The following is a 22,504-nucleotide window of genomic DNA, read 5'->3' as shown; positions in this document are numbered from 1 at the left end:
AGACTATGATGAGGATACTATATGCCGCTTCCCATGGAGCAGGGGTGTGTTAGACCTTTTGCTGACACACAGGAAAATACTTGATTCTTCAACTTGAAGTTTTTATTGAATGCTGTACAATTTCAATGAGTTGAAGTATATATTTTGAATGACATCATATGAATTTATGTAGATTAGATTGAACATATGTAGTGTACAGGAACATGTCTAATATTGTATTCATTAAAACCTGAAGAGTATTGTTGAATTCATCAATATCACCACAGTGTTAATGTACCATGATGTACTCATTTATTTGGGTTCAGCTACCCAAAATGATTTTGCAAGAAATTTGAAGACAATTTCTACCTTCTGTAATGTATCTATTAGTTTTATGAACATTACTTGGCACTAAGGAAAATGAAAGAATTTTTTATTTACAGGACGTTTTAAATTCTCTTGACTGTTATGTGGTAGTTTTTCTTCTTGAGATAATTTCTTATAAACCATCTGACTCCTTTTTAAAGCATTTTAATGGTGCTATGCTTTCAGATCTATTATGTTCTCAGCATACAACTGAGCCATTCACCGTGCTCATTTGAGCTGGTCTATTTGTTGCCTTAATCTACTTCTCTCAACCTGATCATTTATTCTTGCTTCACATTATTTGTTCCTTTAATTTATGTGGCTGCCTATTGTACAGATGTGATTCTGGATAGCCAACAGCACATTAAAACACTAGGATAAACAATATCAACAGAACATTAAAAAAAATCAATGATAACTGAGAATAAACCCAGAAAACATTCAAGAGTACAACAACATTTCATTTAACCTTTTGACCAGTTTTGCCTTCAAGCGCAAGCAGCACTTCAATGTTGCACAAAAGGCTAATAGGGCTTGGGGCCCATCTAATCTCAGGAGTATATTGTTCCAGGAGACAAAAAAGGCTCATTTCCTAGGCCCTATTAGATGACATTCTTTAATTGAGAAGGCCTGGCCCCATGCCATGAAAGCTTTATATTTGATACCCAGCACCTTGAATTCTACTCAAAAGCATGTTGCATATTGCAAGCATACTGCAAGCAAGTGTAGCTCATGGAGCAGAGGTGTAACCTGCGTGTGCTGTGTATACTCATAAAAGCCGAAGGTACTGGGTGATATGGAAGTTACCAGTTGTAGCTTCCACATCACCCAGGTACAGCACATTACAGTAATCCACACAGGAGGTACCATTCAGGAGGCAGACAACTGCCACAGAAAACAAGATTACGAAAAGTCCTCTTGGTCACAACAGCCATCTGCCACCAAGAAGCCCTCTGTCCAGAAGGACCTCCTGATTGCAAACTGGTTTTATCTGTGATCTACATCCAAAAACGGAAAATGAGTGGGGGGTCCTACAACCCATAGCCACCCAATCTTGGCAAAGTTCAGCCACAAATATGTGAGCTTCTGCTTACTGATCACTTCCTTTCTGATAGCAATCTATAATCTGTATACTTCTTGCACTCCGTGAAACTCTTAAAAACTATGCCCATGTTCTGAAGAAAGAAAAATTGGAATTTTCTTAGAAAATGGGATGAATACCTTTCTACTCATGGTAAAACATTAGAACATTTATCTGCTTGATAGATACATTGGGCAAGACATGCAATTCAATCCCACAATTTACAATTATAAAAAGAGAAAGAGAAATTTTGGATGGAAACTAACCAAAAAGAGAAGCAACTTAGGACTAAGGAGAAATTTCCTAAGGCTGAGACCAATCAACCAATGGAATAGCTTGCCTTCAGAAGTTGTGGGTGCTCCATCTTTAGAGGCTTTCAAAAAGAGATGGGACAACTATTTGTCTAAAATGATATAGGGTCTCCTGCTCAAGCAGGGAGTTGAACTAGAAGACCTCTGAGGTCCCTTCCAACTCTATTATTCTATGTTCTCTATGTTCTATGATTCAGAATCCCTGAGAATAGTAGGACTTCTCTTGAACAGACCAATTGGTTATGAATGAGTAAAGAGAATAACTCATAAATTAAACATTTTTAGAAAAACTTTCAGTTAGCGAATGCTACTGCCTTTAGTTGTATTCAGATTCCTGCATAGCTTACTGCTTGTTTTCTTGCATAAACAACTGGTGCCAAAAACCTAAAATACTGCAGAACATTAGAGTTCAGTAACTCATAAATGTCTAAAGTTAAAACTCCTGTTTCCCATTTCCTAGTGACTGGTATGCGTTAAAACAAATAAAAAACAACTGGCCAAAATAGAACTAGTTTGGTCTAATGGTTAAAGCACTGGGCTAGAAAGCAGAAGACTGAATTCTAGTCCTGCTTTTGCCATGAAAGCTAGCTGGGTGATTTGGGGTCAGTCACTTTCTCTCAGTCCAACCCACCTCACAGAGTCCTTGTAGTGGGGGGGGGGGAAGGGAAAGGAAGGTGTTCAATATATTCACTGCTGTGAGTTACAGTATTTGTAAAAATAATAAAGTGGGATATCAATCAATCAATTAATAATGGAATTATCTACAGTACTTAATCTATCAAGACAATGCTGTATGTTAAACTGCTGTTGCTAAACTGCTTTCTTCTATTTAGTTGTTCAGAGTAATAGGTTGTAAAAGGATGTTGCATTTTTAAATGCACTGCCTTCTTGTTGCAATTGATTGAGGACCATTTGTGACTGAACTAAAGCAATCAAGCAATCAAATTTGGAAGAACTAAACAGTTTACTCTTCTAGCTTATCCTCAGCTTTTGAAGGTCCTTCTTCTTAGATAACAAGAAATATTACAAAGTTGCTTCCTTCTGCTATTATTTCTTTCTTTCAACTTTACAACACATGCAGCATTTGATCAATTAAGATCTATAGCAAAGGTTCTCAATCATAGATTTAAATGTGAGTAAACTTACCTAACGTGCACACTTTATACTTTGAAACAGATAAAACGTAAATGGCCAGATAGTTTGGTCTAGTAGTTAAGGCACCAGACAGAAATCAGGAGACTGTGAATTCTCATCCCACTTTAGGGATGAAAGCCAGCTGGCTGATTTTGGACCACTCACTCTCTTGCAGCTCAACTCACTCACCTCATAGCAGGATAGCTGCTATGGTGAAAATAAGAGGAGGAAAGAGTATTAGATACTGTATGTTCACCACCATACATAAAAGGCAGATAAAAAAATAAAATAAAAAATCTTGGTGTTTCCCACACCACCAACGGAGGCTACCAAAAACTATGCTTATATAAATAGATAACTACAAATGTGGGTTAGATATTTGCCTAATAGGTTACAGAATAGCCCCCTAACCAGTGAAGTGTGTTCTGGAAAGGGAGCAAGGAAGAATGGCATATGCCTGCAGCCTGTCTATCTGATTTCTTTCAGAAAAGCTGGACTGAAGCATTTCATCCTGCTGATCCAGGATGACTTTTCAAACTTTTGATTCACATTGTCCCATTAATTCACTGGATAATTCATACCACACAATGCCTTCTTTAAAATTTAAGGACACCATTGCTATAAAGTTAAATTTGAGGCTTTTAAGTCACTCTTGCAATGCTGAATGTAGCTGATACAAAATTTAAAGCAAGAGAAAGCCAGTCAAATTTGGAAACTCCTAATGGTTTGCCAAGAAAATATACAAGTTACAGTTGTACAGGCAGAGAAACGGGTCTTTATTCATTAAACTCCATCTGGAGTCCTTTATTTCTACATAATACATTCCATTTGAAAAAACAATGGTATGTCAGTAAAACTAAAAAACAAAAATGCCATCCAGAAACTGCATAATTTTGTACCTCATTTTTCTATAAACAACAAAATAATGTTACTTATCTATATTTTTTCAGGCTTCAAATTAATTAAAGTATTGTATTTAAGTCAATTTCAATTTCTACTGAAGAATTAACTACAGTATGTGGAGCATTAAAGCAATTTACTAAGGATTCTGCTCTTTTTTAATTCCAGTCACCAATATTGTGTTAGCCTTGAATGTTTGTGGCTACTAATGAGTCTTGCAAATAGAATTGGGATTCAGTTGATGGAGCAGCCATTCTTCTGCCAGCAGGCTCCCTCTTTCACTGCTGATAAAAACAGACTGATAGCCTTGAGGAAATAAAATATTCACACCAAGGTGAGTTCAAATGGAGCAGCTTGAGATTTCATGATTTTGTGTTATAATGTTGCAAATTATAGTATGCTTGTCATATGTGAGACAGGTTTTATTATGCTAGAATAAGGAATAATAATCCAAGAAATGGGGATTCAGTTTTGAGGACATCTATAACTGCTGAAAGATTGACCAGTAAATAAGGTCTGATCCAGTAAGTCAGGGGTCAGCAAACTGTGGCTCTGGAGCCGCATGTGGCTCTTTCCTCCCTCTGCTGCAGCTCCGTCATCGGTCGGCGCCAAAATTTTGAGAGGAGCGTCCGGTGGGGGGGGGGGGAGAAACACAGTGTACCAGGAGAAGACTTTATGGCAAGGGGAGGGTTTTCTAGTTATCTTCACAATTGATAGGGCTTTCAGTTATGACAAGTAGAGGAAAAAGTATGCTGCACTAGGAGGTGACTTTATGGTAGTGGAACTAACTTCTGGTCAGCTCCAGAATTGAACAGGGGGCTTCTGGCGAAGACTTTTGTGGCTCCCGGTATTTTATTTTCTGTGGGAAATGGGTCCAAATGGCTCTTTCAGTATTTTCGGTTGCCGACGCATGCAGTAAGTGATGAATACTATTCAGGATTTATATCACTTTCTTCCACAAATAGCCTGCAGCCCTTTTCTTTATTCTTGGATAGGCTGTACAGTAGAATCATTGAATCTCTTTGATGTGAGGAAAATGGCAGAGGTTGAAGATCAGGGCCCACAATTATTTATGTATGTATTTATTAAAGTAATTTCTATGCGGCCTACCCATCAGACTCAACATAGCTTCTAATATTAAAATGTTAAAATTTCATATAAATAAATTTAAATATATCAGTTACTAGCTTCCAGTTAATAGTCTTTATCTATAAATAATCTACTGAAGAGGTTGTTTATGTATTTATTTGTTTTTTAAAAAACTAGATGGCTCCTCAACTCACTCATGGTGACTACAAGAGTGACTTACAGATATAAAAACCACAAATACGTAACCCAATAAACAACACACACACCCCAAGACAACAATGAAACAAACCATGTTATTGCAAATTCCCTGAAGGGTGAAAGAATAAGGGCTAGTGTGACTTCTGAGAACAAGGGGTGCTACAGATAAGGATCTACCGTGGAGAAAGTCAGTCTCAATGTATAGCTAGATAACATAGGGTAACCACTTTTTATTTAGAGAAGTTGTCTAACGAGTAAAAAGGGCCCAAGCTGCAAAAAGTGTTGTAGTTAGCATCAGCATCTTGAATTGAATGTGGCTAAGTGCAATCAGTCCTGTTCTAGCAAGTTAGGTATTAATTTATCAAATCATATAATACCAGCTACTAAGAGGACAGCTTCCAAATCATTTTCATGGGTAGCCTCCTTAAAACAGATGAATGGTTACAATGCCATTATCGCAGCATTGTTGTTGTTCAGTTGCTAAGTTGTGTCTGACTCTTTGTGATCCCATGGACCACAGCAAACCAGGCTCACCTATCCTCCCCTGTCTCTTGGAGTTTGCCTAAATTAATTTTATTGCATTGATGACATCATCTAACCATCTCATCCTCTGCCATCCCCTTCTCCTTTTGCTTTCAATTGACCTATCTGCAAAAAACATAATAGTCAATTTTATATTTGATAACATCTAGAGAATTGGGCTACTATATAAAATGTACTAGCAACTTATCACCCTGAACTTTAATTTTACTTCATTCTATTTCTATATTCTTTTTTCTTTATGCAGTTTGATTTCCCCCCTAACATACCCATAACTGTTCTTTCTTCATATTTAATCTTCAATGCTTTCTTTTATCATTTAGAACTATGTAATATTCTTTTCATGCCCTATTTCTGCATATGTCTTCTAATCAATATTTTTTCCTTGTTAAAACACAGCAGCACTTATTGTGAAAACTTCTCAGATATGAATTCTTCAGAGATTTATCTATCTGCTATTTATTTGATAGCTTCCAAATAGGCAGAGAACTCATTGTCTTCAACAACCCATTTTGGTCCAGATAGCCATGTTTTTTTAAAGGCATCTCTTGTACCTCTTAAGGTAGTTAACTCAATTCAATAATTTTCATTGAAGATGTCTTCTACAAGATAAAATGGCAACAGCTATAAATGGTATTTCCAAATCAATTTTATTCAAGTCAGGGTGTTCAGGCATCAGTGATTTCTCATAGCAATCCTTTTTCTATTTTTTAACTAAAAGGAAAAAAATAAAGAAATAATAGCTGGTATATTTTGATGGTACACTTAGAAGGTATCGATTTTAATATATGTGCATGTGTATTTGCTTGTTTAATTAATTTATAGGCTGCCCCACTCTATCATGACTCTGTGTAGCATACAATATAAGACAATTTAAAACAATGCTAATTAAGAAGCATATCTCTGGAAAAAATACCAACATTCTGACAAACCCCACAAGGAGTCCATCATCCACGATAACCAAAGAGAAAGGACCAGTTGTAAAGGTTTATTTGAATAAGATAAGAGTGGTGGAGGGCATATGAATCTTGGCGTAAGCTGCATCATTCCAAAGGGCAGGAATTAACAGAGAAGGCCCACTTCCCAAATTCCATCATATAACACTATTTAATCTATGACCCACAGCATGCTGATTCTCCAATCTGTATAGGGGTATAGATAGTTCCTTGGACCTGTGCCATGAATGGATCTATAGATGACAACTTATACCATGAATTGCATCCAGAAGCCTACTGGTAACTATCATGGCTCATAGAAAAAAGATGTTATATGAACATACTATGGTATGCCTATCACTGCCTGTGTTTCTGTGTTCTGGGCCAGATATAGCTTCTATGATATTCAAGAGATGCTCCATGTAGAGTACAATGCATTCATACAAACACACACAAGGTGACCAAAATATGGGTGACTTCATACTTAGGGTACTTCAATAGTGAGCTGATGATAACTGGCCACAAAGAAAAAGAAATTACAGCAGCCTCCTATAGATATTAAACAGGAGCTGTTTACTGGTCCCTGACTGAAATAAAGAACTTGAGTTGAAGCAAGAAAGGTGAGAGTACTAAGCCCTAAGACAATTCATACGACAGGATCCTGGCTTGATCTCTCCCTCCCACAATCAATCAACATTAGCTTGATATGATCACAGAGAAAGGAAGATTGTGATCCCTACCTCTAATCCCTGTAGGTGGTCCACAATGATACCATGTTAAATAGTATTGAAAACCACATTTTCCCCAGATTCTTGTTCCAGTTCCAGCAGATATCATCAAGATGCATGAGCAATGCTGTATCAGTGCCATCTCCCAGTTTCCAATCTGAATGAAAGTAATCTAGATAATTCATATTTTCTAGGTCTGCAAACCAACTATCATTTCAACAACCTTCTTTAAGAAGGAAAGATCAGACACTGCATAAATTTTCTCCAAGACTGTCAGGTCCGGTAGGGAGAAAGCATACCATTTCCCATTGGTATTACAACCCTTTCTCTTAGTAAACTATATATTATCACATGGGTTCAATCACATATCATTCCCCCAGACAGTCTTTACCAAACAGGGAGAATATGGAACTAATAAGCAAGTCCTGCATTACCAGACCTGAAGATCCTGTCCACTTCATCAGAATTACTGGCTCAAATAACTACACAAAAACATGCTTCTAATACATTAGTATAACCTGTTCAAATGGAGTCCAACTCTAAGAAAACTCTGAGTGATTTTGCCTACTGTGGGCCACAAATGTTCCTCACGGTGGCCATCCAAATACTTATGTGTTCTGTCCTTTCCCAGCAAGATAAAATCACTTTAAATATGGTCTCTGGATGTCTAGCAGCAGAAACATAATGGTAGAAAAATGTGTTTTCCTATTGTGGTGGTTACAAAATAATCCCTAATATGGGTTTGGTCAAATTCATTGTTCGTCTTCCTCCAGTGATACTCCAGACACCTGTTCTGGCATTTCATGTTTTGACATTCCTCAGAAAACCAAGGAGCATCTCAGGAACAACACACAATGAGAGGTTGCATAGGAGCAATTTGAGCCAACACCCACATCACTTGCCTATTCCAAACAGCAACCTAGGCCTTGGGGAAAACCCTAAGCTCCTTCTGAAATCATTAATTACTTAGTGCTATTAGTCACATGGGTGGATCACTCTAATAAATCTTATCATCTTCAGGGTCAATGTTGGGAAATGCCCAGCCAGGTTAGGAGGAGGGATCAAGCAGGGAATTAATCTTGAATTGTACAGCTGCAAGAAATCCAGGACTCTCTCTCTCTCTTCCGCTCCCCCATGGAATCTTATCTATCTGTTCCCAAGGGAAAGCAAGCAGTCTAGGGAAATTCCTATATTATAGAGAGAATACAATAAAGTAGTTAGGTTGAATCCTCCACGAGGATCCTGTCACTTGTGTCCTGTCACTACACAAGGATCCTGTCACTTGTGCAGGCAGTCAAACTTCTATTAGAAAATGATCTGATTGTGGCAATTAATTGATATTTTATATTCTTAGATCACATCACAATTGTCCCAAAGCAAAATGCAACCCTCAGTCCATGTTTGCCATGTGGACATGAATTATTGGGCTATCCCAGACCTGTATGTCACCTAGAAGCAGTTTAAAGTAACCATAAACTTTGGGGACATGACTCTTAACTAGGCAATGGAATGTAGCAACTTAGGCAGAGATGTCACTGCAGCAATGACAAAATCCAACTGCTTCTTAAAATTCAACTTCAACCAAGATGTCTCATACCCAATGATTTGCAAAGCAGATCCTCTAAAAACCATAATAATGAGCAAAGCGCACATGTAGCGAACCAGTACCAACTGGTACAGGAACCTACCCCTAGTGCCTATCCCTATGAAATGTTGACATAATGATCATTATTGTAATCGTAAGACTCAACAGTATCTAAAAAATACCTCTAGGTACATGCGAATATAAATCCACTTCATATATTGACCTAATATTGCAGCTAACGAACAGCTTGACTATTACAACTTAGTTCTGTGTACCAATATGTGATGCATGTTCTTTAAACCAGTACCCGTAAGATACACATTAACAAAGCAAACTTATCTTCAGTGCTATCCATATGAGCAATCTTGCTGCCACAGAAACCCCTAATAAGCTTACCTGAATAGAGCAAAATAATTACATTGCACAACGTAATTCATGTTGGGCTCAAAGTTAGAACATTTCCACAGGGTATACTATTACATTTGTGCAATAGTTACACCGCACCTAAATCTCACTGCCTCTTAACCAGTATGACACACCACAATTGTGTTTTCATTCTAGAAACACTTTGGATATTTATTTGGTCTTGTAAACATTGTAAACACTAGCCTTTTTCAAAATGGATGTTTTAGAACTACAATTCCTAGATTTTCCACCACAACTTAAGAGTACCAGATAGATTAAAAAAAATACATGCAAGGTTTAGTATGCGTTAAATGACATTAGAATTTTATATATTCTTGTAAGGTGTCCCAAAATTTTGGAATGGCACCATATATACTGTACGTGTAAACAAAAAAACCAATTAGGATTAAAAACTTATCTGGATTAAGCCCTATCATTATTTACTTTTGGAAAATATTTCATGCTAAGATTTCAGATTGTAACAAGCAGCATCACCTTGGAAAAAATAAAATGTCACTAAAATATTTGTGTGTTTGTATGTATCACATTTTTTTTCTAGTGACGTTATATACATATACAGATGCATATGCAGAGGTGGTGTTCAGCAGGTTCTGACCAGTTCTGGAGAACCGGTAGTGGAAATTTTGAGTAGTTCGGAGAGCCAGTGAATACCACCTCTGACTGGCCCTGCCCCTATCTATTCTTTGCCTCCTGAGTGCCAGCTGATTGGGAGAAAATATAGATTTTACATATCCTTCCACTGCCACACCCACCAAGCCATGCCCACAGAACTGGTAGTAAAAACATTTAAATCCCACCACTGTGCATATGCATATGCATATACACATGCACACACACACACACACACACACACACACCACATACATACATACATACATACACATACATACATACATATATTATTGGATTAAAACCTAGACAAATTTTGTGAAGTACCAGTTCTAATAGTAGTTTCTCAAATTAATGTAAAATTAATTTGGAGTGGTATATTCCAACATCAACCTGTCAAGGAAATGGAATCTCTGATAAAAATCTACCTTTTTGAGTAATAAAAAGAATCAATTATAAAACCAGCAAGATCTCTGTTTATATTTAGCTCATATTTGTTATATTTATGATCACCTATGTGCTGGTCATAGGGAAGCTGTGATGTTCTAATAAAAGATTTTTCATTTATAATAAATAGCTTACATTATTGGTCTACTAAACAGAACATCATTAATATATCTGAAAACTTTGAGTAGCAAAACCTATCAAGATTGCCATTATTGAAAACAATCCACACATTCTTGCTGCCATCGCTTGAAAGAATAATTGCCTCTTATAAGTGTTGAATCAATTTTATTCCAATGATAATATTTTCAATCCTTAACAAAATTTGATTACTGTGATTTGAAAAGACACCCATGCAACTGTACTAGCAAAACCACCATAGTCCAACCCTATGATTTTATGAAATTAACTGGAATTTACATGGTCGTATCCGTCCCTGAATATTCAGGCTGCATCATATAGAAGTAAAATATTTCAGTTTTAATCAACATAATTGACATTAAGTTGCTTGGTAAAATTGATAGAAATAAAACTGGAAAATAATTAAGCAAACCCACTGCTTAAAGAAATAATAAGATGAGAAGGAAAAAGTAGAGAGAGAAAATATCCTCCCTTCTAATGTGTCCTTAGGATTTTCTGCAATGAAGGATAGAGGTTTCTCTGATATTTCAAGAATTAATTAAAAAAGAAAGAAATGCCATATTTGAAACTAAACAAGTGTTCTGGAATAATCCTATTAGTGTATTTCAGTTATTCTATGAACATATTCTGCCTTCTTTTTCACATATTTTCAATATTGCTGTATTTTGTCTATTGTATCTCTAAAATAGAAAAGGATTTAAGTCTACCCTCAAAAAGGGAAAAAAAAACCTTAAGATATAAATATTGTAAAATGTAGCCGTTTCCTTGGACAAATAGCTCTTGCACTGATGAATAGCATTTTTCAGTTTTATTAATCAAAGCTTTATCATCTTTTCAAGATTACTTTTGTTTCCTCAGGCAGAAAAAAAATCCTGGTATCTCCCAATAGACCCTCGCCTTAATGAGAAAAATGGTTGATAAGGATAATTAGTTCATTAATGAAAATATGAGTCAAATTGGAAAAGTTTAGAAAGTACAAGAAGTTGTAAAGAATAAAGCTCTTTGATGCTCTTCTATGAGAGATCAGATTTCCAGGGACTGAATCACACTGTTTCAAGAGGAATTGAAATTGTCAGCAAAAGAGCTGAACCATTTCACCCTTAAGTTCCTAATTAAAGCAGGCAGCCACAGTGGGAACTGACCATTTAAATGACAAGTAGAAGAAAGGAAGGAAACGAGAGTTGCTAAGATGACATTACTCAAATTAATTACTTCACAGTAATTCTACAGTTCTCAGTGAAATACATTGCCCAGAAAAATAATGCAAGGATGCCAAAACACCATTTAAACTATTTTCAATCCTGTTGCACTGTGTAGGCCTAAATAGGCTCAAAACCAACACTTTGGCACATTGTATTGATTGCTGTAAGCTATCCAACTACTTTGAAGAATAAAGAAAAGTGAGAGAGCATCAACTGATTATGGTATGGATTCAACATTGTTTCTTTTAAGTAGCTTACATATTGCTACAAATACATGCAAATAATCTACCCTCTTTCTTGGATTGTGTTTTGTATGGTTCACTGATTATTTATGCTGTTTTTCATATTTGGATTTTGTTCACCACCAGAGTTGTTTTGGCTTGGGGGTGGGTGGGTTACTATACAAATTTAAATAAGTAACATATTAACTGATGGAAATGCTCCTATATGATTAATATTAACATGAAACCACTTCTGTTCCTTTACATAGTAGAAGATACAAGATAGATTAAAATAGTATTCAGTGGCTGTATACTATTTTAATCTATCTTTTATCTTCTTCACATTTTAAAATAAGATTTAAGTAATCCAGGACTTTCTAAAGCCTTGAAGAAGGGTCACCAGATTGGGGCTGCAAAAAATTATCTGGACAACTATGAGATAGCAGAAAAGGGTTAAGAGTTCTCTACATATTTTGCTTCCATCTGTTGATCATCCAGATTTTTGCAGCCAGATTAGGAACACCTAGTTTAGAGAATGTATCATGTTATACCAGGGGTCCCCAACTCCCGGCCTGGGCCTTGGCAGATTAAGAACTGGGCTATGGAATGGGGGGCAAGGGTGCTCCCCTGCAGTTGTGAAAGTGGCGCGTGCATGCAAAACCATCCCCTCCCCCCCCGGCACTACTGCTGGTCCCTGGAGCTGGAACGGTTGGAGACTGTGTTATACCAATGTTTGTGTTGTGCCAATGTCTGTAGTTATACCAAGGTTTGTAGATTTAAGGCTTTGAATATGATCTCAAAACTATAACACCATTTATAGCATTTTTGAATTTTTGTTTTATTCTCTGACCTGATCTATGCTTTGCCAGGGTTATCAATCAAAGGCTTCTCTCGCCACCTATGTAATATAGTTGTCCAACATTAATATTGGCTCCAGGAATTCCTAGGTGTTCAGTCTAATCTCCCAGAAGAAATGCATCCCAATCCTTATCAGACCTATTTTTCAAATTCCCAAATCAAGCCATATTCTTGAACTCAGTTTCTTACTCAGTTTCTTCTCTTTATAGCCTAAAGTCATGCAGAGCAGAAGAGAACCCAAAACTAGGACATTCATACATTTATATTAAATAAGAAATTAACATAGGACTTTGTCAGGGATTCAGGATACTACAACAGTTGTAAGTGGGAAAAATAGTCATAAATCACTTTTTTCAGTGCCATTGTAACTTCCAACAGTCACAAATTAAAATGTTGTAAATCAAGGAGTATTTGTAATTCATACTGCTGGAAAACTCTAGGAAGCCCATCTTGTTGCACATTACTATCACAGGAAAGTAGGTGACCAGTCAAGGGAAGCAACGTATACAGATGAATAATAAGAGTGTACAGTGCCTGGATTCAATTCCAGAAAGATGCATAAACATAGCACATATATCAGCAAATCTTTAAATTAGCTGTATTTTCTTCCAGGAATGTCTGCCCGCTACAGAGGCCAGCTGCACAATCTTGAGAAAAGACATAGATGCTTTAAAGAATTGCAAGCAGGTGCCACTTTTGTACCTTTAAGTACTTCAAAGAACCTTTTGTGATGTGAATGTGAAGTACAAGTCCTAAGAAATCAGATTACATGGTGCATTAAACTCATCAAGAGTACCACTTCTCAAAATGGCATCAAACCAAGTATACATCGAAGCAATTTTACATACACACCCACAGCTCAAGGTGTTCATAATGTAATCAGATGGAATTAGCATATTTGGCCAGAGCTACCAATGGCTACATCCTCTGGCCAATAGTTAATACAAGCTCTGGGATCCTGTGGTACCTGATAGATATGGTCAGCTCCCTTGGAGCTCAGTGAAGGTTTTTCTGGACTAGATGACTCCAGCCTATTCTTGGGCAATTCTGAAGCATCCAGACTAGCAATATTTCATCCAGCATTTCATTTCATTTATAGAAGCTTGAAAGAAATCTGCTCCCTCAACACTGTTCAAAACTATCTGAATTGCTTTGTTGAGATGAATCAGACAGACTTGCCAATTCATGAAATGAATCTCATCATCTTCATGACAAAAATTGCTTGATATCTACTGTATATTGCTTATACTTTGACTGATCAGATTCATCCTTAGATGTGTCCAATAGTCACTCAAGTTCCATCACCTGCATTCTGTATACTATTATGCACCATAGACCCAGGAACAAAGATATGCTGGAGGAAAACATTATTTCCTGTCTATACCCGGTTGCAATAGGGTGGCCAGCCAAGTTCAAGAAAGGACCGCTAGTTAGATCAATCATACTTAAGATCTGGACCAGCCAAATTTACAGTATATCCTGACCTGTTCAATGAGTTTGGTTTAACAGTAATCCTTCACCTGGCAATGTTCCATCCATGGCATGGACATTATTCTGGAATTGATATAAAGATGATTTGTAATTCAGGGCTGAAATGAGGGGTCCTTGGTGCTAGAACTTATGATGTTACCTAGTTTGGGTAATAAAACATGTGATATAAAACAACCAAACTCAGAGAGCACCAAGGACACCTCAAAATTATTTCCCACTGTGATAGTAATGAGATTAAGGAATGAGATTACTTGCTTCGTGGGCATTCTGTGAAATGGAATGGTAAAAGATGAAGAAACCAAGAAATCCACAAAAACCTAAGGCTGTTCCTCTCAAGGAAGACAGCTTCAGTAAAGTCCTGAAGTCCCCCAATGCCTTGAGTGTCTCCAATATTATATTCAAGATTACTCAAATCAGCTCAGTTAGGTTTTCAATACACCAGTGGAATTCCTGTCTTCACCTGACATTCCACACCAATATCATATTCTGACTTCCCAGTGAAAGGGCCTGAAAAGAAGATAAAAGTCCTAAGGACTATAGCAACCTCCAAATGATTGCAATTCATGTACAGAATCTTCTCTAGCAGTAGATATATCTTAGGAGAGTTATCTTATCTGATCAGGCTGGGTTTTTTCCCCCAATCAATTACTCAATCACAAATCATGAAAAGGTCCCCTAAATGCTTCTTTTTTCAGCTCCTTTTATCAAGTTGTCAGGAGCATGATTTTTAATTGCAATACCCATAGCCAATTTAAATTATGGTGCTACCAGAGTTAGGGTTAATACATGCCAAAACCAAATATGATTATTATTACTGTTATTGCTCTGGACCAAATACAGTAGATTTTATTGGTTTTTTAAAAAAGAAATCTATTAAAATTTAATGATATAGCTATCCAAAATGTCTCATTAGAAATGACAGCTCGTAACAATCCTTCCAACTTTCCAAATGAATTGTAATAATTTGTATAATAATTAGATCAATACATTCATATCTGAAAACAATTTCTTAACTTGGAAAGCAAAATGTCTACCCAACAAACTCCAAAATAATTACCCTTGTCCAATAATTTATTATTTTTATGATTCTTTTAGCACATATCTGAAAACAATGCTGTGTCATCCATGGGAAAGCAGCTAGACAATGGCCAATATTATACTCTTTGTATAATTAAAAGTTTTGTTCATACTAATATCATTCTAGTTTGTATCCCAAATCAAATTAGCACTTCCCACCCCTCTTCAGCAAAGTAACCTTGTTGAAAATATTCAAGAAAAAGAACCAGTACTTTATTATAGAATGATATCTTGTGTCTTTATGCAATTGATATTAAAAATGCTCATTTAAGGTGCCATAAATTCAGGTTTTGCCCCATTCACAGAATCAGTGTCCAGCAACCGGAGAAATATTACTCATCTTAATATCTAAACTGAATTCTGCTCACATTGAACAGATTTGACTTTAGTTAAGATTTTTTTCTTCCAGTCTACATATTTTGATACTCATTTATTTTTTATTCAACTTATTAATATCTAGTACCATGGTTGGAAGAATTCAGTTAAAGCAATAATAACTACCAAAGCATTAAAAATATTATTGTATCATTCATCCAATTCTACTGGAGACTGTACTTAATAAACTCAGTTAGTTGCAAATTAAGTTTTTTTAGCAGACTTAATGATACGTTATAAAGACTTTTTTTTTGCCTAGTTGAAATAGGATACTAATCGTTATGGTGCAGAGAGGTTTAATATACTAAAAGGATGCTTACCCATTGGGTAAAGAATAGAGATTAATGTTTTTTGTGGTAAAAGTGGACTTGAATATAAATTTATTCAAATTTATATTATTGCACCCAATCATTACTTTCAGTAAATACTAATAATATAAGGTACATTAGCCTAAAAAAATCCAATGCCAGCTTGTCAACATGTAACACTTGTAAAATGATTGGTGTAATATAATTCCTATTGTAACTAGTATTAATTACAAAGGAGAAAAGGCACTGTTCATTTTATACTTTCAACTGAATTTGATTATGCAAGTTGTAGTGTTAAAAAATATATATCCAGTATTTGAATAAGTAAGTGATGGCTGCACACAGATTAGTAATAAATTGTTTTGCAACTGTGAGATATCTATATAATACATTTCACCCCCTCCCTCCCTTGCATTCCACTTCTAACTACTACATCGGAGGTAAGAGCCATTGATTTCAAAAGAAAGAGCTTTCACATCCAGGGCTAACTGCCTGAACATGTAATACAATGTAATACCCAGGACACTGCACAGACAGGTTGATGCCTGTTGTCAACACCCTGCTTGGACTGTAGGCAATTTCTTATTCCCCATCTCGTTCTCTTTTATAGGTCATATGTGCAGATGTTCACCTAAATGTTTCATTTTGCCAGGGAGAATGGCTGAAACGGATTTCCTATGCTCGCGCTCTCTTTCTCTCTCTCCCTCCTCCACCCCCCCCCCCCCAATCCCCGGTTGCCGATTTCATGGCAATGCCACTGATCTGTATGAAATCCTACTGGATGTGGCAGAGAGGGAAGAATGCAAGGAGGGAGCTTCTTCATATCTACTGATCTGCCGGTACAGGGGAAGCTATGCTCCCTACACTCCGGTAAATAGAAGCAGGGAAGGGGGGGGGGGCGCTTTCAAGAAATGTCCCTTGCTTTAAAGAAATTTCCGCCCCTCCCCAACCTGAGGCCACCACAATCGCCGAAAAGGGAAGTGGGGGGGAAGGGAGCAGGTGCGTCCTTCTAGTCGCCCTGGTCCCACGCCCACAGGCCAAAAGGGCTCGTTTCTCACTCCAGGCATGAAACCCCAGAAGTGCCCCTATTCCTTAAGTTTTGTTCCAGGCGCCTAGGAAGAGGTGGGGAAGGGGAGGCGAGGGAGGAAGGGAAGGGAAGAAAAGAAAAGCGAGCGGGGGACCCTTCCCAGCCTCGTCGACGGCGCGGGATGCAAGTAAGGCAAGAGAATGGGACGGACAGAGGCGCCAAGGCAAAGTTGCCCGAACCGACGCCGGGCAAGCGGCCCTCACTCACCTATTGGGCAGAGGCAGAAGAGCTGGACGGAAAGAAGCAACAAATGCCGAAGGAGGCGCATTTCCAACCCGTCCGGAGGGGTTGCCTCTTTCTCCCAAGTAGCCTCTCTATTCCCCCCTCCGGTAAGTCGCCTTTTCTCTCGCCGGAGAAAAAGGCTCGCCGGGCTGAAAAGGCTGCAGGGCTGGGGGATAATAAGTCCCGTTAGCGAGGCGCTGCGAGGGAATCCAGCTCGGGCTGAGCGGCCAAGCGCATCTCGGAGCGCCTTCCCTCCAGCCTCCTGGCAGCCCCAAGGCGCTCGGCGAGAGGAGAGCGGAGTGGAGCGGAGGAGCGGGCGCCGGCTCTGGCTCGTCCGCGCGTGCGGGGAGAAATGCACGGGCCTGAGCACGAGCGTGACAAGGCGCGCGCTCCCGGTGGGGGCAGGAGCGCCTGCCTCAGCTGAGCTCGGGGAGCCGCCAGGCTGGGAGGAGCGGCGTGGAGTGGGCTGAGGCGGGGGGGGGGAGGGAGTCGGTTGTGTGTGTGTGAGGATGGGGTAGTGGGAGGGGAGGGTCGCCTGCCCATGGCGGAGGAGGCAAGCGAAAGAGGACGAGCGTCTTCAATCCTGCAGCCGAAGCATCCTTAGCGCTGGGCTGGTGCTATGGGCTGGGACGGGGGGGGGGGGCTTGCCGTGGTTGGGATGCCCTTTTGAAGCTCGCTCTCCCTTCTCTCCCCCGTCTCCAAAAAATAAGGTCACGAAGGGGGGGGGGAGGCAGCTTTTCGTACAGATGGCCGTTTAAAGGTTGTGTGTGCCCGCGGGAAAAGAAATTAAAGAAACGACGGGGGGGGGAGGGAATCGTCCATGATCTCCCCCACCCTCCTCCCGGCAGAAAAAGAGAAGTGGTGGTGGTCTCTGCCGACCCAGGGGCGGCCTCCGTCAATGGCCACACCAAATCGTTACAAAAGCCAGTGGGGGTGACAAGAAATATCGGTAGGCATTTCCATTCCGTTGCTATTCCTGCTGTTGCCACCAAAATGCAAAAGGAAGACATGCCATGGTTGCAGGCACATTCCCTTGCAGTCCGTTGTCTTCCCCGAATAGTGATCCGAACGTTACTGTGAGGTAGGATAAGACAGCAGGATGGGGTAAAGGGAATCGTTGCAGATTTTCTCCCCCACCCTTTTAAAAAATAAAAACCCAATCTGCCTTTCTCCAAACTACCCCGCTGTTGGCGAAGTCATGTTTCCAAGATGGCACAAGGGTTTTATAGAAAGAAAACAAAAAGGTCAATCTTAGGACTCTAACAATATGCAGAGCTTGCAACCTGAAGTAGCCACTGCTCCATCCTTCCCCTCTTTCATCTGTGCTTGCTGTCTTGTCTGATAAAGATTTGGGGGGAACGTCCCAAATTCACATCTCATTATCAGATTCTGAGCTGTTTTCTCTAAAAGGCATGGCTTCATGGATTTGGGAGCTGAAAGTGCTACTCAAGGGCACCTTCCCTAAAGATAAGGACCATGAAGGTAACCTGGTTGGCCTTGCCTGGTTTTGTAGAATTAAGCATGTGTTGGGTTTAAACATTTAGAAAAATGTCTAATTTGACTCTGCTGGTGGATTTCTCTCTCACACACACCCTAAAACCATGATGGTGCCAGACAGCTTCTCTACCTGGTTCCGGGGCGCACATGGGCACCAGACACCTGGTCTTCATGTGAAGGCCAGCTGGTCAGCGTGCATGTGTGTGCCGGGACCCAGAAGAGAGCAACTGGCCAAGGCGCATGCATGCTGGACCAGCTGACCACTGTGAGCATGCATTCCAGTTTTGGCACTCAGTGCTGAAAAGGTTGACCATCACTGCCCTAAACAAAACAAAATTCTGATTCTCTTCCCCTCCTCCCCACCATTTAAGCCATCCTAAATAGTGACACTTGGTGGTAGTGCCAAAGCTGGGCCCGAAATAGAGACTCTGGCCTTCACTACAGCCCTAGTGCCATTATGACATTTCGAAACAGTTCATTTTGCACCATTCCACAAAGCCCCTGCAGCCCAGTGATTTCCAGGATCAGTCATACACTGTTTACCTTTAGGTGGTATTTTCTTTCTGTTCCCAGGTCCCTGCAGCCTATCAGGGTGGCAGCTCCAGGCTACACAAGACCTTTGTTACTGAAGCAGCTTCAAAGAATGCTCTTCAGATCTCCAAAAACTGCACAAAAGCAAAGTTCTTCCAGATTTTTTTTCCCCGTAGAAATCTCTTATTTAGGCCCCACTGCAGCCAGTGACATGAGATTCTGCCCTTGCAATGCACCCCAATGTACAGTTCTGGGCTAAAACCTTGCAGATGCTGAAATGCTAATGCCAGTGACGCTAGTACCATCATGTATGCCATATATATTTGCATTCATACAGGGTAATACAGGGGCTGGTATTAGGAAATGCACACAAGCGATAAGCAACACAAAGTCCAAAAAAAAAGGAGACAAACAATAAAATCAGATGTTGTGATGGCCTCTAACGATCAACATTCAACAGTTTAGAATTGTATAGATAATTTTACTTCAGTAAATGAGACGCTAACAATTGCTATCACAGTGGTAAAGGTAAGAAATGACAGATAATTCTTGATTTATGATACTAACCCTGGAATTATGGTCACACGTTGTGCTAGTCGTTATCACCAACTTGATTATAGGACTTTTTTTGTGGGGGTCACTAAGCAAATCATCATGGCTGTTGAGTCAGAGGTGGGTTCCTACTGCTTTAGACCGGTTTGACCAGTAGGTAGTAACTCGGCCGACCACGCCCCCAAACCAGTTCCATCTTGTTTTTTGCTTCTGCGCATGTGCAGAAGCATTTTTATCTACTGGCTGCGCATGCGCACATAGCATGTTGAGTGAATGTGCTATTATTAAGTGAAGTCATTGTTCATAATGGGTGTCCTTGGCTGGAAACCAGAATGATACACGCACACACTCCCTCCCATGAGTTGTAAGCCGCCCTGAGTCCCCTCAGGGAAAAGGGCGGCCTATAAATGCCAAATAAAACTCTAAAAACTCTAAAAAACACACACACATACACACACACACACACACACACACACACACACACACATCTCCCCCTTCCTATTTTCTCTACACCAGCAACTGGACTGGGTTAGGCTGGGCTGAGAGAGGATGATGGACCCAAGGTCATCCAGTCGGCTTTTATGTGTAAGGATTAGAACTCGCCGATTCCTGTTTCTAGCCTTAACCACTAGACCAAACTGATCATCACATAACCACATGCAGAGAGGCCAATTGTCAGAACTTTGAATCAAGGTCATAAGTACCTTTTATTTAGATCCATCATAACTTTGAATGGTCATGACTGGTCATCAATTGAACACTACCTGTATATGTAAAGGAAACTTCCCAGGGTAGCATATTTATTCATTTAAAAAAGAAAAGGCATGTGACACTTCACAGCTTGCTTTAATTAATACGTGTCATGGGTTCAATCTCATACTTAGCCAGTTTTTAAATAACATGCTTATCTTTTTTCCTATGACATATATTCCCTTTGCTGTTGGAGAAAAGGTAAGATATAAATCTAATGAAACGGGATGTCACAATAATTAGAGGAAACTAAAAGCCTTGTGTCTTTTTTCTTCTATAATGTTAACTTTCATACTCCTGACATATAATAAAAAAATGCTCACCCTAAGGTGACAATTGTTCCTATATTTAATTTCTGTAACATATGCAAGTTCAAACGAGATCTTAATGATTATTTAATTTCATCTAGCGTACCGGGATATGTTGAACATGATATGGAAACCAGTTTTAAATCATGTTTAGTATATCTGGTGTGTGTGTGTGTAGGTGGAATTTTTGTTGTAGATAATTTGTCAGGCTTTAACTAACCACATATCTTAGAGTGGTTAAGGCTCTTAATTCTCATTTTCGCAATTGCGGGCTTTCAGTAACTAGTGACTTGGATCTCTGCTATAGCAGTTAGTAAAAATCAGTAGAGGCTGTCAGTTTGTCTCCTAGACCAGGGGTCTCCAATCTTGGCAACTTTAAGCCTGGCAGACTTCAATTCCCAGAATTCCCCAGCCAGCTTTGGGAGTTGAAGCCCTCCAGGCTTAAAGTTGCCAAGGTTGGAGACCCCTGTCCTAGACTGCTTGTGCTTAGGGGTATTTCAAGGGTGGGTTCCTGATGGCATTACTACCGGTTCGGCGCACAAAACATTTTGCTCTCTGAGCATGCGCATTTGCATCTAAAAAGGGCTGCTCATGCGCACAACATTAGAAAAGGAAAAAATTACATTTTTTCAATGAAGATTGTTCTGCGCATGTACAGAACAGAAAATCAAGATGGCGCCACCGAGAATAGAACTAGTTTGGGCACATGACCAGGCCCAACCAGTAGGAACCCACCTCTGGTATATTTGTAACATTAACCTTGCTTCTTTAATCCCCACCTTATAAATTGAATCCGTCTTCACTGTTGAGGCTCTAACAATAGGCCATACAGAAATGTAATTTATTATATGTATTAAAGGATTGTTTTTAAAAGAGAAATGTCACCGTTCCAGGAGATATTTCAGTGGAATGCAGCAGCAGCAAGGATGAATGTTAACCTTTTGCTTCACTTCAAAATTTCCCTCAATTTCTTTTCTTACCATGGATGGCTTCAGCAATATTCTGGTCACAATAATTATTCTATAATATAATTTCCATAAAGCTTGATGCACTTATTGCAACCTCGTAGCACTGAAGGTCCAAACACCCATAGCATTAGTAAATTGATTATAGCAAAGGTGAGGGCCTTGGAAGATTATGGATACCCCTACACTTTACCATGCTGCTTTCCAGTCCGTGAGGTAGAAGAAAAAAATGTTAGAACTATGTTTAGCTCACATAACTGATCTCTTCTCTGTCTCAGTAACAAAGTCTGACTTGCAAATGGTACTGTCCTAACAATTCAGAGCAAGAAATTCCTGCTGGCAGGAAAAATACATACCAGTTTCTCTTGCTCAAATGGACTAGTGAAGAGACTGGAGGAAGAAATGAATTAGAGAAGAAAGTTTCTGAATGTTCTCATGTCAGGCCTCTGGCCATCTTTTCTTTTGGGGCTTTGACTTACCACACTTTCTATTATTCTACTATGCATTTTCTATTGTGAGAAAATGGGAGGGGGGATTGTACAGAGTTATATGATATCTAGCCATAACAAAATTATTTCTAGAAAGCCAAAGTCA

The 22,504-nt window shown here is 39.1% G+C and overlaps 1 protein-coding gene across 5 annotated transcripts in view; it reads right to left on the bottom strand.

Annotated features, from left to right (window-relative positions):
• The window catches only part of PTPRZ1 (protein tyrosine phosphatase receptor type Z1), a 122,670-nt gene extending 105,016 nt beyond the window's left edge, over positions 1-17,654 (bottom strand). For all 5 annotated transcript variants that reach the window (XM_087723657.1, XM_087723658.1, XM_087723659.1 and 2 more), the window contains exon 1: positions 17,293-17,654. In XM_087723657.1, coding sequence (XP_087579783.1) covers positions 17,293-17,353 — 61 coding nt within the window. In that variant the 5' untranslated portion in view covers positions 17,354-17,654. The remainder of the gene's footprint in view (positions 1-17,292) is intronic.
• Positions 17,655-22,504: the final 4,850 nt, after the last annotated feature.

Source organism: Thamnophis sirtalis, unplaced genomic scaffold, assembly GCF_051295495.1.
Source record: "Thamnophis sirtalis isolate CommonGarterSnake01/CBP01778 unplaced genomic scaffold, rThaSir2_p1.2 scaffold_9, whole genome shotgun sequence".
NCBI lineage: Eukaryota > Metazoa > Chordata > Lepidosauria > Squamata > Natricidae > Thamnophis > Thamnophis sirtalis.
This window is presented reverse-complemented; position numbering and strand designations above follow the sequence as displayed.